General features: G+C 38.0%; 2 protein-coding genes across 2 annotated transcripts in view; both read left to right on the top strand.

Annotated features, from left to right (window-relative positions):
• Positions 1 to 1,178: 1,178 nt before the first annotated feature.
• On the top strand, positions 1,179 to 2,918 carry LOC139977928 (uncharacterized). Its single transcript, XM_071987660.1, has one exon. The coding sequence runs from the start codon at positions 1,179 to 1,181 to the stop codon at positions 2,916 to 2,918; it is 1,740 nt and encodes a 579-aa protein (XP_071843761.1).
• A 7,431-nt stretch (positions 2,919 to 10,349) lies between these two features.
• The window catches only part of LOC139977724 (uncharacterized), a 60,128-nt gene continuing 53,794 nt past the window's right edge, over positions 10,350 to 16,683 (top strand). The window contains exon 1 of the mRNA XM_071987245.1: positions 10,350 to 10,630. Within this exon, the coding sequence (XP_071843346.1) occupies positions 10,516 to 10,630 (115 nt within the window). The 5' untranslated portion in view covers positions 10,350 to 10,515. The remainder of the gene's footprint in view (positions 10,631 to 16,683) is intronic.

The following is a 16,683-nucleotide window of genomic DNA, read 5'->3' as shown; positions in this document are numbered from 1 at the left end:
TTACATCTGATGTCGTCTTCTGGTACTCTGTCATGTGCTGCTTGATTTACGACAAAGCTTTGACAAAGAAAGCACCAGTTTGCATCTAGCCACCTTGCATACACAAAAAGTTCTCAAAGGGTTCCCCCTTTGCTTAGATCCCGCTCCCATCACGGCATCACCTGCAAGGAGTGACAAAGGAATGATCCGCCCCAGGTGCCAAATAATCTATATAGACAAGCCCCTGCTTGCAAATGACAATTTCAATAAAACCATACTCGTTGCCGGTATCAACATGTTTCATGCGGTTCGTGTAGTGCAAATATTTGGGGAAGGTTTCAAATTTCGGGCAAAAACTCTCTCAACACCTCCCCCCCCCCCCTTCCCCTTCCTTGGCACGGTCCTGTGCGGCTTTTGAAATTAGTTAACATTTTACCATGGCTTAGTCATGCTGAAGGTGTTTCCTATTTGAGTTACATGTATGTTTGTTGTTTCCTCTATAACAAACGATTAGTTCAGTGCGATAATCTTTCAAATGATCCTTTGGCGATACAATATGCTACGGTAAAATGTGATTTTGACCTAACGATGCAGACATTTTCCATCAACTTCAGCCCCTGGATTACTCCCTGAAGTCTTTACGTTTGGGCACATGGGCCGACCTATAGGCTACAATTATCCCCTAGTATAGTTTTTCTTCTGGACTTTTCTCATCAGCGGTGGTTACGGTCCACTAACAGCGGATAACATCGGTTATTTTAATTGATATACTTTACAAAACAAAAAAATAAAGAAAAACAATGACTTTGAGGGGAACTAAAATAACGATGTGTATCCTATTAAAGTTGCCATGTAATTAATAAATAAACGAAATTAAAAGTGAATAAATCATTAAGGACCTAAGGATATATGGCGCTGCACTTGTGGCGACACGGCTCGCAATTTCATCATCCTAATTTCTTGTATTTCACCTTTGTCCGATGTCTATCTGTCTTTGCTCGTGAATTATCATGGATATGAGGAATTATTTTACCTGGATGTTAGTGCTATTTGTTTTTCCACGGCTCGGATTATGTCAGAATCATGAGGTTTTCGATCGACTGAACTCACCGATCCGTTATGACTCGGACACACTACGTAGCCTACAGTCTAGGCGCGATCAGCCAACACACAACTGGATGCACTCACTACCGAAAGAAATGCGGAAACGACGAAGGGGCAAGGCGGGAGGAGTCAAGAAAAGACAGAAACGTTGCAAGGGTAAACCATTTTTACCATCTATCATCATGGGGAATGTTCGATCGCTAAACAATAAAATCGACGAACTACAGGCCAATGCACGTTACTTCCAGGAATTCAGAGATATCAGTCTCATGTCATTTACTGAGACATGGCTTAACGATAACATTACAGACGAATCCATGTACATAGATGGATTCAAACTACTGAGGGGTGATCGTAATCTGGACTTGGCCGCGAAACAAAAAGGAGGAGGGGTATGTCTTTATGTTAACAATCGTTGGTGCCATCCTAACAACGCAATTTTAAAGGGCCACTTTTGCTCCCCAAATATCGAGATTCTGACTGTTGGCCTTAGACCGTACTATATACCCCGGGAATTTTCACATGTCATTCATCTAACTGTTTATATCCCCAATCGGAATGTTGCCAGAGATGCTGCAAAGGATCTAAGCACGGTTATACAGGACTTGGAGATTGCCCACCCCTATGCATTTATCGTCATTGATGGGGATTTTAATCATACCAACTTGAAGAAAACCGACGTACATTACTATCAACATGTGAACTGCCCCACTCGTGAAGAGGCTACCCTGGATCTGTGCTATTCGAACGTTAAAGACGCTTACAATGCAGTATCGATCTCCCCCCTTGGAGAATCGGATCATAACCTGGTAATCCTTTATCCCCGGTATCGACCAATCGTCCTAAGGCAGAAGCCCGCTGTGATTACAGTCCAACAGTGGAGCCAGGAGTCACTCGACCAGCTACAATCGACCCTGGATACGACAGATTGGGACATGTTTATCCGTTCATCAAGTGACATCGATGAACTAACAGATGCGATTACCGGGTACGTGAACTTCTGCGTAGACTGCTCGGTCCCTACAAAGCAAGTGAAGGTGTATCCAAACAATAAACCGTGGATTACCAGCACAGTCAAATCAGTGATCAACAGGAAGAAAGGCATCTTTGGCAGAGGGGACAGAGCTGAACTGAAAGCAGTCCAGAAAGAACTGAAAGACTGTATTAGAAAGGAGAAAGCTATTTACAAGCGTAAGATTGAAAACCGATTTATTGAAAATAATATGAAAGAAGTCTGGGAGGGAATCCGTTTGATGAGTGGGTACATGGTTAACAATCATAAATCATATTTGCCTGATACCTCTATTGACTACGCTAATGCATTGAATGATTTTTACAACAGATTTGATTGTCATGACTTTTCTACACAGGCTGATCTTCTCAGAGAGTCATTAGACGACTGTGCTGGGGGAAAACCCTTTTTATGTGTAACCAGGGGCGAAGTTTATCGGGAATTTTCTCGTTTAAATGCATTTAAAGCTCCCGGCCCAGACCAACTGAAACCACGGGTATTGAAAACCTGTGCCAATCAACTTGCCGACATTTTTACTCACATTTTTAATCTTTCATTCTGTACAAAAACAATACCCGTATCATGGAAACGCTCTTGTATTATTCCAGTAGCCAAAAAGGCTGTCATATCCTGCATGAATGACCTTCGGCCTGTGGCCCTTACTTCTGTCCTGATGAAGTCGTGTGAACGAATTGTACTGCGGCACATAAAGCCGTTAGTCGATGACTACCTCGACCCTCAACAATATGCTTATAGGGCCCATCGCAATACAGAGGACGCGGTCTTAAATTGCTTGGAGAAATTGTATTCCCACCCAAGTTGAACATTCTAAATCAGGTCATTCTGCCAGAATTATGTTCTTTGATTTTTCATCTGCGTTTAACACAATTCAGCCTCATGTTTTGGCCGACAAGATGTTAAATATGAATATTTCACATGATCTCATTTTTTGGATACTCAACTACCTTACCAATCGTTCTCAATATGTTCACATTAGCTCATCCAACTGTATGTCAGATGTCCAATACTCAAATACTGGTGCTCCACAAGGAACCGTTCTAGCCCCATTTTTATTCACTCTGTACACGTCGGTTGTGAGATCCTCGTCTGACAGTTGCCATTTAATTAAATTTGCAGATGATACAGCCTTAGTGGGTTTGATTAAAAAGGATGATGACAGGGAATATCTGGAAGAAATTAATCATTTCGTCGGTTATTGTGATAAGAACTTCCTGGAACTTAATGTTAATAAAACAAAGGAAATGAATATTGATTTTAGAAGGGTCAAGGGTCAACCGAGAGAGGTTGTGATTAAAGAAAATCCCGTAGAACAAGTCTCATCCTATAAATATCTTGGTGTTGTTATTGATGATCAACTGGCGTGGCATGAGCATATAGATTATTTGGTAAAGAGAGTAAACCCTAGACTATACTGTCTCCGTAGAATGAGTAAATTTAACATTGACAGTCGTATCCTCACTATATTTTATAACTCAGTCATTTGTAGCGTGTTTAAATATTGTATGACTTGCTGGGGTGGTAATGTGACTGCTTATGATAAGAGTCGCATTGATTCTGTTATCAGACAGGCTAACCGTATCCTGGGTGGGGACCAGCTCACAATGGAGTGTATGTATCATAATGTTATAGAGTCTAAGCTCGACGCCATCCTTGCCGACGAGAATCACCCATTGTTTCCTAATCTCAACAGTGCAATAATATCTCGCAGTGGGCGGATGAGGCTTCCGAGTGCAATAACAAATCGACACAAATCTTCCTTTATCCCTCAGTGCATTAAGCTCTTTAATTTCCGTTTCAATCGTTAGTTGCCTGCTTTATCTTCCCGTTCTTGCCATCCATACGGGTGTTCATTTGTTATATTATCACGCCTTTATACTTTTTACTTTAATTCTCTGTTACTCTTATGTTTGCCATTCTTATGTCTTTTTACTCTTTATCATCTTGTATTTGCCTTATTTGTACATATCTATTCGGGTGTTACATTTGTTTTATCATCACGCCTTTAAACGTTTATACTTTAATTCTCTGATACTCTCATGTTTGTCATTCTTATATCTTTTTACTCTTTGTCATCTTGTATTTGTCTTATATGTACATATGCGAGCTTGTATTTTCCCTTTTGGGATGAAATAAAGTTTTACTTACTTACTTACTTAAATACTGACTCATGTATTTGTGTTGCCCTTTTATTACGAACCCACCAATGAATTACTGAAAAATAACACAGTTAAAAGAAACTTTCTTAGTTCGAGAAGTATTGATAAGATCATTGATCTTATTCGACACTCAATTCCCCATAGCAATTTAATTCCTTAGGTGGCTGCATTAGAGTGAATTTTCATTCAAATCATGCAACTTTTGACTATATCCACTTTATTATGTTGATATATATCCGCAAAGTGTCCGCACGACGAAATTTGAGATCGAATGAAACTCATTAGTAAATGGATAATGAACCATTTATATGGCGCATAAACTTCCCTCAACATTCTTTGAATGAGTTAACAATAACATCATCAAGGTAAACCAGATATTCAGTCCTCTCAATAAATCTCATCATTAACCTCTGGAATGTCGGTGGTGATTTAGTTAGACCCAAAGGAATAACTTGAAATTGATATAAGACGGTATCAGTAGTGAATGCTGTTTTGGTTTATCTTTAATATCCATTTCAACCTGCCAAAATCCATTTCACCTAGTACATCCAAACTATCAACTTTTCTAGGTAAAGGGTGTGAATCCTTTATTGTTACTCCATTCAATTTCCTATAGTCTAAACAAAATCTATACGACCCATCTTTCATTTTAGCCATCACTATGGGTAAGGCCCACAGAATATCGCTCTGTCCTATGAATTTTTTTCCCCAAAAGTTGTTGCATTTTTGTTCAATTTCAAGTTCCATAGAAGGTGTAGCTCTGCATGGCCTTTGATGTATAGGGTTGGTAGTCGAGACTTTAATTTCATGACGAATGAGATTTGTTCTACCATGATGACAACCACCACAACTAAAACCTAAACTATATTTGTCAAACCAACGCTGTCACTTTTTGAAATTTGTTCGGAAGATCAGAATCTGTAAATGAGACTGCCCCATACGTATTCTTTTGTTAAAGTGTCATTTACACCAGCCTGTATTTCTTTTAATGGATTTACCATGAACGATAATAAAATATGAAATAATTCCTTTATCTGCTACTTAGATTTAAGCATAATAGGAGCACAGGCGCTTAGCTAAGGGGGCGGCGAAGGTGGCGACCGCCCCCCCCCCCCCTTGAGCATATTGTTTGTATTTTCTTTATGATATCCCTAGTAATTTCAAAATAGAAAATGCTTAGATGCAACATACAAGGCACTAGAAGTGCCATTTCCAACGATCTGAGAGGCATTTTCGGACACAGTTTTCTCGTACTCTTCGCGTCAACTCATGGTAGCGCTACGCCTACAGGCTTCGCCCTCTCATGGCAAATTTATTTTCAATGACCCGCTAACCCCTTTCAATTTCAAACGTTTGATTGACAGGTTTTGATGTTCAGTTGTTAATGTTGTTTGTTTTCATTCACAATCATGACTATTTCCGTTGTGGTATTAATGTATCTGGTGATTTAATACATTGCTTTGATTAGAAGGTTTACTCTGGGTTTGTCGAAGGTCTGTGTAATATAAAAGTGAAAACGCCAGTTCATATTTTCTATAAAATGCAACAGTGTAAGTTTCTCTACAGAGCAACCTACCTAAATTGAGGTTACAGACACGTCTCTTCAGTTACAAATTTTGCAAATTCTGCATGTTTTCTACCAACTTAATAACAGCAATCCAAACAGATATGGCTTTCGAAATCAGTCCAGCACAACAGCTATCATGTAGACTTGTGTCGAAAAAAAGTAAGTTGCTTTTTAAAAATTAACTACTAGTTAAAATATCCCCATGTCAACGTGGGCCTTAAAACCACAGGGGTAAGTGCTTTAAGTTTTGCAGATAACAAAGGGCACTGTGTAATTAGTGTCAACTTCCTATGGCAACCTTGGCGGTAACAATGTTCCCCCAAAGACGATCTCTCTTTCGTTGAATATCCTTCTCACTAACACATCCCTGGCGGTGTGAGGTTTAAAATTAAAAAAAAAACACCCCTGCAATATATTTATCAATGATAATGAGAGATGTCTGAATCATTGAACTGCCTTTTATCAATCAAGTGTCTTAAACCACATATTGTATTCATGGTGCTGTAAATGAGCAGGTCTTGCCTTTATGATGTGATTGTGTAGAGAATTGGTCATGAATCAAATATAATGTTTTAGTGATCATGTATCTCACCTTATGATACATCTGTAAAACTCTGAAATGACTGTAATCCATAACATGTCTCAAAAATATAGTGAAATGTTAAATAACTTTATATATTTTTTATAATTTGCAAAATATGAACTATCTGAAAGAATATCAAGTTTTATGAGACACAGTTATAGGTTCGGTGATTAAAGTTATCATGATGGTGTAAGTGTGTGTGCAGGTGTGTGCATGTTTGTGTAAGTTAGATCTTTTATAAACAAGATAACTTGAAACATGTACTGATGGCCGAATGCGGTGCTTGGTATGTGGCTTTGTATCATAGAATGAAAAAAAAGCAATTGAAAATGGTGATAAATTATTACACTTCATCATGATTACATTTAAGTTCAAAACAAAAGGAAGCAATTTATCCCTTCAACTAATGCTATAATACAGAAAGTTCTGTTTTCAAGCATCAGGGTTTGTGTAGCAACATTGTTAATATTTTACAGTCTTAATAACATGATAACTTCCTCAATTAGTATTATGTAGAGTAATACATCGTTACAAATCTATCTGTAATGCATATATACACACAATTGCTGAATACCAAGTAGCTGCTAAAATTAAAAGATAAATTGTGTAAATTCTTACATTTGGAAAGAATATTTAAATATGTACACATCCATTAAGAATATCCTTAAGATAGTGTCTGCTTTTGGTGTATTTGTTCAAGCCCCCCCCCCCCACACCCCTCCCCTCTTTGTAACGTACGCGGCGCTATAGTGCTAACTTAAGGAAGTTAACATAGTTATAACGAACCCTCACTACAAAATCTGGTTTCAGTAGAACCACAGGGGTTTTCACCTTTGTGCCCTTCAAAAACTGTGATGGAGTCTGTCCTATGGCTGAGTGTGTGTGTGTGTGGTACTGGTGGTATTGGGGTTATGGTAAAGGTATAGACCCTTGCCAGCTTGGTATCCATGTTCCCATCTGTCATTTTCCTCAATGCATTTTTGAGTGTCTGAACCGACCTTTCCGCTTAGCCATTTAAGCTGGATCGTACGGAGCAGTTGGCATGTGCTTCACCATTTTTTCACAAAACAGTCAGCAAACTCTGAACTTGTTATATTGCTTCCATTGTCAGTTACAACTAAGTATGGCAGTCCATGTGTAGCAAAAATTACATCTAAGGCTTGTCAATTGTTGCTTGGGATGTGGAAGTCATGGGTATCACTGGCTGTCAATTAAGAACATTATCATTTTGCCCTTGAATGGTCCATCAAACACTACATGGATTCTTGACCAACGTTTGTCAGGCAAGGACCAGTAATTGAGTGATGCCGATGCTAGTGTTTGCGGTTGAGTTGACACGGTTCACAGTCTTTAACGGTTTGTTCTAATTACTGATCGATACCCGGCCACCACACAAAACCTTCTTGCTATTTTATTCTTCCTGAAAGTACACGGATGTCCCTTGTAAAGCCGGTGCAAAATAGCTTTCCTAACCTATGGAGAGATGACTATCTTTGGCCCCCACAAGACAATGCCTATTGACTGCTATTTCTGAACTTCGCATGAAATATGGTAACAATTTAATTTCTCTACATCTTTTCCTAACCATTTTGATAAAACTAATACACTTTGGCCAAACTGGATTTCGTTTTGACCATTTCTCTATGTGTTTAGTTGCAATATGTAAGCATCAGTGTAGCGCTAGTACAGTTCCCAAGTGAGGGCAAAAAATGGCCATAATAATTAAGTAAACTTAAGTATGTCTTTCACTCCGCTTACGCTTGTTGGGCCATATATAGGTGCTTTTAAGATAGCCTAAGCTTTATCCTCCAAAAGGTGAACCCTTCCGCATCTATCTTGTACCCTAGATATACCTCACATACACCAAAAACACTCTTTTCTTTCTTTAGATGCACCCTAGCTTCTTTAAACCTTTGAAGCACGCCCTTAAGTTTACTCTTTAGGAGGACTTTAACCATGATGTCACCCAAATATTCAGCCACCGCGTTCTTGACCTCACCCAACCTGTGGGAACTACACATTAGTAGACCTATAACTCTTAATTTGTATGTCTTGGCTCCAACTACTCTTAGTGGTATAAAAAAAAATCTTTTTGTTCCTGTTATTTCGTTTGCTTCAAGAAAGTGTTCAACCCATGACTCGATGTCGCCATTATATGTTTCTAATGTTCTTATTCTTGCAGCAGCCATCTTACTTTGGGAGGATGTATTTAGGGCAAATGGATAACAAAACACTTTCAGTTAAGATATCGTCAATTCGGCGTTAGGATTACTGGTACACGTTTATATAACGATACTACGTTACGTTATATAGACTACGCTGCTTTTACTACCGTTGGTCTACAACGCAACTCGCAAGTTCTGATGTTAGATTATATATCGTCTCTCTGCACGATTTTCTGGATACATTCGTATTCCAAATAACATTGATATGGAAAATCCCATCCTAAGGCATCACTTGTTGTTACCCAAGGACTTGGATAAAGTTGATTTTAATCGGATTATATTAAGGTGATTCGTCTGCGTACAAAGTGACATAATTACATCATTTCAATTTGTATGCATACATCATATTTACCTCCAACTCATACCGGTGGCGCTCCACTCCATTAACTCATAGTAACAAATACTACAGCATTAAATGAGCAAAGTCCTGAACCTAAACAGATAAGGTATGCCGAAAATAAACGTTTTTATTGTTGTCCTAAGAACTGTTATGAACTTGAATAATACACTAACCGCATATGTGGAAAAATTCCTGGTGAGGGATGGTAGGAAAATATTTTATATGACAGACCATGGTTGTGGGTAATTAGTAAGCAGTTGACTAACTATACATACATGGAATTGTGGTGATGTGGTGAATTGTGTTGTTCCATGTACAGACAGAAGGGTGATCACTTTTCAAAAATTTTGCACCATACATCGCTATACCAATTTCTGTTTTGTTTTTTGAAATTCAAAATTGGACGAATTTTTGGGATCATCATATTGGACACACAATTTTAAGGGTTTAGTTCTAACAAATAGTAACGTCAGTAAGTGACTTTAGTAGTGCACCTTAACTCCACATACCCTTTCAAAGCTTGATACAAAGTGCCCATTTAGAAAATTCAGTAAAGGGTTGAAAAGATATTCTGATAGCTGAAGTTCATTATTACACAACATTGCTTATATTTGTTGTTGCATCTCTAAGTGAAAACCACATCCTAATAGCATTGATCGTGTTGTGATCCACAACGAGGTAACTTTATATTACAGTGATACATGACATAAGTTAACCTGTATTCTTATTGATTGGGAGCTTACACTGTAGACTGTGCATTGTTTAAGGTAATGTTTGCAACATGCCTTTGAATATCCTTCTACGTAAACTTGGGAGACTGCTTTATTAGCTGGTATGTCATTTATTTGCAAGATTTCCTCAAACAATAGAGGTCGGTCCAGCTGGCAATGTTATTATTTTAATGTCCAAGTTGTGTGGCTGATTCGTACTTGAGCACCAACAGAGGCATTCAAGCGGTAAAAGTAACCGATATCAGTTGGTAAGGAGCTATCACCCATGTAGTCAAAAGTCAAAACGGTTTACTCGACAAACTGATTTTGTTTTAATCATCCCAGAAACATTACTTAAATATTTCTCCCTTTCGCCAGGTCGAATAGATGGAAGTGCAAAGTTAGAGACTCAGAGTGCTCAGAGAAAATGAATCTAGTATACACAGGGATTTCTCACATATTGAATCAATCCATCCAAAAGTCTGCATTTTGTATTTGTAGTCACGTGACACAACTTTACACCCTTTGCGTATTTGACCGTGAATAAAGTGACACACCGCGAAGGCTTTGAACCATGACTTATTATGTTCAAATTGAATTCACGTCCTTATTCAGTTTGATCTTCCTCAAAATGTAGTTGACGGGTTAGTGCAAAACGACTTTTGTGTGAAGAAAAGTTATGTTAAACGTTTCTCATCACAAACTGTATCGTTGCAGTCGACAGGCAGCAACCCACACTATTGCTAAAAGAGGAACTGCAAACAGCGAATATATATTTATAACTGCCAGTGGAAGTAGTAGCACTGCTTTGAGAAGTAATGTACGCCTACGGTACCATGTATAATATTACTAGCTTCGACGTTAGGCTCAAGGCGGGTTTCATTTTGTTCTTACTCTTGGTTTGCAATACACTGCAAATAAGCAAACCTCAAGGTAATTACTTACACGATCTTAGCACTAGTCCTAGCACAAGGCGTTAGCCGAGATTACCGCACGTTGCCTAGGCTTATACCTTCCTACTTCCTAGTACTAAATATTCAGGTAATAAATTCTAACGTAACAATAGACTAGGCTAACGTTAGGCTTTTCTTGGCCTTATTAGTTATATTACTAATATAACTAATAAGGCCAAGGAAAGCCTAACGTTAGCCTAGTCTTTTGTTACGTTAGAATTTGTTAATATGAACGAGCCACAGGTATCAAGACGGTTGGCCATACACTTACGGTATATAGACTTCGCTTTGGTAGATATACATGCTACATATATGCATGTATGTATGGTATGTATTATCAAAGCGGCAAGCTAACCGAAGTCAGGCTATATGGTATAGATGCATATTTAACGCTCATGGTTATGAATTGTGAACAACTTTGTAACTGGACGACATACATTAACCTTGGAGTGACTCGAACTGGGGACCTTATGTATCATGTAACATGTAGATTAATGTAAAACAAATTAATTTTGAGTATTTTCTTTCAAACAACCAAACTGGGGCATACATAGCTAGGCTAATCAGGACTAGGCTAATCAGGACTAGGCTAATCAGGACTACGCTTATCAGGACTAGGCTAACAAGGACTAGGCTATGTGCACAGTGTAGGCCTACTTGCATAGACATGACAAGCAGGCAACAGCATTCATCAATCCTTAGCAACACGTCTTCTTGCTTTTTTTGCACATAAACAATTCCAGAACATGATAGGAGTGACTGCTGTATGCAATCTACACTACTCTGACAGTAGATGTTTGAATAGTATCCGGGATCAAGTAAATCTAAAAAACTTCATATTCATCCAAACCTAAGCAACTTTTTCCCCAAGTTCATTGTAACTGCCTGTTATAGTGGCCGTCTTTTGTCTACAAACCTCATGTTGCTTCGAACTGACAAAGGGTGAAATAACATGTTGATCACATGACCCCCCCCCCCCCCCCATGGTTGTTATGTGTTTCTATTGTGGAACGTGTCTTACAGATCAAGCATAACAGGAGCAGCATAGGTAAATAAACCCTAATCAGTCAGACATTTCGTTAGACATCGCCAAAAATATTTTCTGTGAAGCAATGCCATTTACCGTTTTGGCTCTGTTTAGAAATTTAATACATTTTCAGGTTTTCCTGGTTTGTTATTTAACCATGCGTAACAAAGTTATGTACACTTTACTTCTAACTGTATTAATTTACAAAGTAGGATGAATAACTCAGTGTTTAATAGCAAAGTGACAGATGCAAATATTAGGTGTTTTTTATTCCTATCAAGTCAGGTTTTTTTCAGATTTGTTAAACTGGGAGTCTATCTTTGCTTTACCATAAAGAGACCATGAATGGTCATGTAATTACCATTTCTTTCTGACAAAAAAAAAGTTTTTAAGGACTTCTAGGGTATGGTGGTAGGTTCAAATGTCCATTACTAACTCGTGCACCTTAGACCTAATGCCGGTATTATGTAGTTAATTGATCTAACTTAGGCCGCAAAGACACCTTCTTCCATGCACAGAATTAATGTTTTCAATTTATTTGAACTATGGATCCACATATAATTTCCGTTGGCTCATGCATACTGTGGTATATTATGAGGTTATTTTTATGGTAGGTTACCACTTCATTATGACTTGAGGAAAACAAAATAACACACAAACAGGGATACTATTGGAGAAAAGAAAATCACTTGAATATGTTATATATTGTTTACTGGTCATTGTGTTAATTGAGAAAGAATCGCTACTGGCAGTAATGTTACTAGACGCAAGTTCCCTAAAGTGTTTGCATCCAGACGGAAAAGCTTTGGTCCTGATTGAACACCAATTGCGTTTATTGTATGACCTACTTTTGGTAGTGTAGTTGTAAAGATGCGATCGTAGCACATCCTTTACTGTGTAAATGTTCTACACACAGGGACTTAGCCAGGGGGAGGAGGAGCAGTCGGAGCAACTGGTCCCCACTTTCAGTGTCGAACAATTGTTAAAAACTTGTTGTTTTTTTGACATGGTATTTTGTCAGTGCTTTTTTTATCTTGAATACTAATCAGCTCCGTTGACTCGATTATAATCATAGTAACATTCAGGCGTACTCAATCAGCTACTTAGTTTGGTAGATGCATATAGCTTAATTTAGCCTATAGCCTATTACAAGCCTACAGTTGGCCAATGCGTAATACAATACATAAAGCCTACCTAACCGTACTCGATGGAGTGTCACGAACCGTATGCACAACAACGTCGACAACGTGCGTTCTCTTCCTTTATATGATTCGTCCTAAGTTGATGCACGAACAGCATGTTATTAAGCTTAGCTAGCAATCGTACGTGATACGCGCTAATTATTACACTGCTAATACACTGCGATAACGATATTTGTTTTAAGGCCACTGCACATCTGGCTGTCTTACAAAATATGAAAGTTTATATTGTACATCAGTTAAGTTCGTCAAATGTCAAATGGGGGCGAAAAGGGGCGACCGCCGCCCCCCCCCCCCGCTCCCTTGATGATATTTTATTATGATATCGCTAGTAATTTCAAAATAGAAAATGCTTAAATGCAACTTACAAGGCATGGGAAGTGCCATATCCAGCGATCTGAGGGGCATTTTTGGCCAAATGTGTTTTTATTACGCTTCGCGCCAACTCGTTATGGCGCTACGCTTAGGTAGTTTGCCCACAGGCTTCGCCCCTACCCTAGCAAATTCAGCGCTACGCGCCTGTATGATTATGATGAAACTGGCAAAACATTGCACTGGATCACATCTAAGGACTATCAATTTATTGTTCAAACATTTCTCAAAGAGGAGGGGAACCCCTCCTCTTAGACCCCACCCCCATATCAATCGCAACATGTGTTCCCCCTTCCAGAGTCCTGGTTACGTCGGCTGTCTACACATAGGGCCCTAGCTTTGTTGTTTTACAGGGACGGCCCCGCCCGCCCCGCTTTTTGTCCGCCCTGCCCTTTCAACCAATTTCCACCGCCAGACTTCTTTCATCCGCCCTTGTACTTCCCATCTCGCCAATTTCGTAGTATATATAGCTCCATACTTTGACCTTGTAATTTATACTGTACAGTAACCCTTACTCTGTCAGTCACTATACATGAACATTACCATACAACAAGTCAGTGAATAGTTTATAACTGCACCAGTAATAAATGAATCATTAGTAGTGCAGAAATTAGCATATATCTTAATTACACATACTGGAACATATTTCAAATGTGTGTATGGTACTTAGTGTACGCTTATAACTGCTGTAAATTGAAAATGCTGCACAGGATACAATGGCTTCACTATCACACAGCTGAATACTCATTAATCAAGCAGTTTCTGTTTAATGCCATAAATGTTTAAAATGTCAACCATAACAGATCTAATGGACATGACATCCTCCAAGTTATGGAAGGTTTATCATATTCCTGACAAATTTACAAAATAAAAGCAAAGCTAAAAAGAAAAATTAATGACCATAGTTTACGTTGAAATAAACACATGTAAATAGTAAATTCCTTAAATACGCTCAATATTACATACACTTTTATATACTTATTTCTGAGCAACTTCTTGTAACAAATTTTTAATAGAACGTTTGACATACTTATTCTTACTTTTTCTATGTGTTTTCTTGATGTTTTCCTTTGCTCTATATAAAATGTAATTTTCTCGTAAGGGACTAGACTCGAGCAGTTATCTTATTTCTGGTCCCACTGCCTCATTGCTATAACTATGTATTAACAAATGTACATCATCGTGATTTAATGGCAGACGAAATATACGAAACTAAACAAAACTAAACTTGCCAGGGTAGTGAGCAGTTAGATTGAACATCTTGAACTTAGAAGTGATAACTGATTATAAGAAAATATTTGAGATTCTTTTGCTAACAATGAAGTGAAGTGGTCGATCCCACACCAGGAGAAAAGTTGTGCCAAATAATAAAACAATAATTCTGGAGAGTAATTTGTCGTCTACAGTTTTATGATATGTTACAGAGAGAAATTTGTATTTTTACGGTGCCATTAGGTGGTTAAATAACAATAGCCAGGACAGTTGGTAAAATCATGGCAGTATTCAAATACAATTACTCTCATGCAATACATGATGTGAATATCTGTGATTTTTAAAAGGTTACAATCCAAGTTCAACTGATCAGATGTATACAGTATGGAATTGTTCATGAGCAGCTTGAGTAATCTATTTGCATAGTCTGGAGATGTTTTCGGACAGTAGCACAGGCTATTTCATAAACTTCAATAGCATGAGAAATCCTAGAATACATAAACGAGTAATAAATCTGTATTGCAGTATCAACTGGGAGAATGTCACTTATATGATAGAAGATACCTATATACATAAGGAGGGATTTAAGTTATTTATTCACATGCTGCTACCAAGTGAAATTCTCGACAATGGTTAAACCTAAGAACGCCGGGAAAGCTTGGTGATATATTAACTTTGGTACCATTAAAACAAAATCTCTCAGAACTTACATGATTGTTATTATATTACTGGCCTGAATAGTTGTGTAAGTGCTTTTTCTAATGTGCAGAGTAAGTTTGTTTGACTCAAACCCAAATTTTCAGTTGGCTTAAGAGTTTCAAAAATCATTTCAAGTAATTTTGCACAGTCTTTGTTAGATACTAAGATGTTCGGTATCGTCAGCTAAGAGACAAGTTGGTATGTTGGGTGCAGCATTTTGAATGTCATTAACATAAATTAGAAAAGTAGAGGTCCAGGGATCTGCCCAGCATAGTTCGAGTGCCAGCAGAAAAAAGTTGTGCTAAATGCGGAACTTGTTCAACCCGAGTGCCACTCAGCACGTCAGGAGCAACAGGATTATATACCGGAGGTAAATACCTTATTAAACATAAGCGCCAGTATGGGAGCTAACACATGAGAGATAGATGTAACACTATTAGGAATACCATCGACACCCGGAGCTTGCCATCCTTCAGTCCATTTATAAGTTTCAGAATCTCTCATTCAGACACAGGTGTAAGGAAAACTGAGTCGGGATTAGGATTTCCCAAGAAGTTGGATTGACAAGTAGGTGAATCTAGCTCATGACTAAGCATATGACCTATTGATGAAAAGAAGTCATTCAAAGCATTGGCTATACCAAAATCATTAGCATAGGTTGCGCCATCATGACGGATTAAGCTAGAAATGAAAGTGACCTTTCTGTTGACCCCTAACTAAATAATTGATAAGTGACCAAGCTTGCTTTGAACTGGTTCATCTAGATACCAAAATATTTGTTTAGTGCGAGTGTTAGGAATAATGAATATTACGATGAAGAACACGCCGATGAGAAGATAGCTTTTCATTTTTGTTTGCGAAACTGATCTTTTACTACATGGAGTAATCCAGGGCTTATCATTAAACTTTTTCCTGGACTTTCTTTTAAGAGGAAAATATGAATTATGACACAATTGTAAAATCTCATTCAGTTGGTTGTATTTATGTGCTGACATAAGCATGACTATAAAAGAACAATTATGCACAGATTCAATTGTCTGAATAAAGTTATTGAAGTTATGTTGGCTGTAAAATCTAATCATTGGTCATTTTATATTACAACGCTTATCGTTTCCTACGATGATACAGAAATTTGGCAGAAAATAATTTATTATTATGTAAGTCGGGAGGTTATTTGACAAAATACTTTCAACTAGCGTAAAGCTAGATTTGCTTTTGCTAGTTGGTACTTCAATAGTAAGTGTTAAGTTACTGATAACCCAAGACCACACTACATAATCATTAACGATAGGTAATACCTACATGTTATTTAGCTTAAGAAAATTAATGTTAAAATCACCCCTACGATGCGCAAAGGCGTGACAGGAGATGAATCCAGGCTTTATTCAAGAGCATTCACAAACTGCTTTATATAATGTTTCCCTTAAGGTGGAGGAAACAAGCTGCAACACAATAGGACATGTTATTGTGACTGAGTTTAAGCCAGATATCTTCTACCTTGAACTTTCATGGAAATAGAAGAAA

The sequence above is a fragment of the Apostichopus japonicus genome, chromosome 2, assembly GCF_037975245.1.
Source record: "Apostichopus japonicus isolate 1M-3 chromosome 2, ASM3797524v1, whole genome shotgun sequence".
NCBI lineage: Eukaryota > Metazoa > Echinodermata > Holothuroidea > Aspidochirotida > Stichopodidae > Apostichopus > Apostichopus japonicus.
This window is presented reverse-complemented; position numbering and strand designations above follow the sequence as displayed.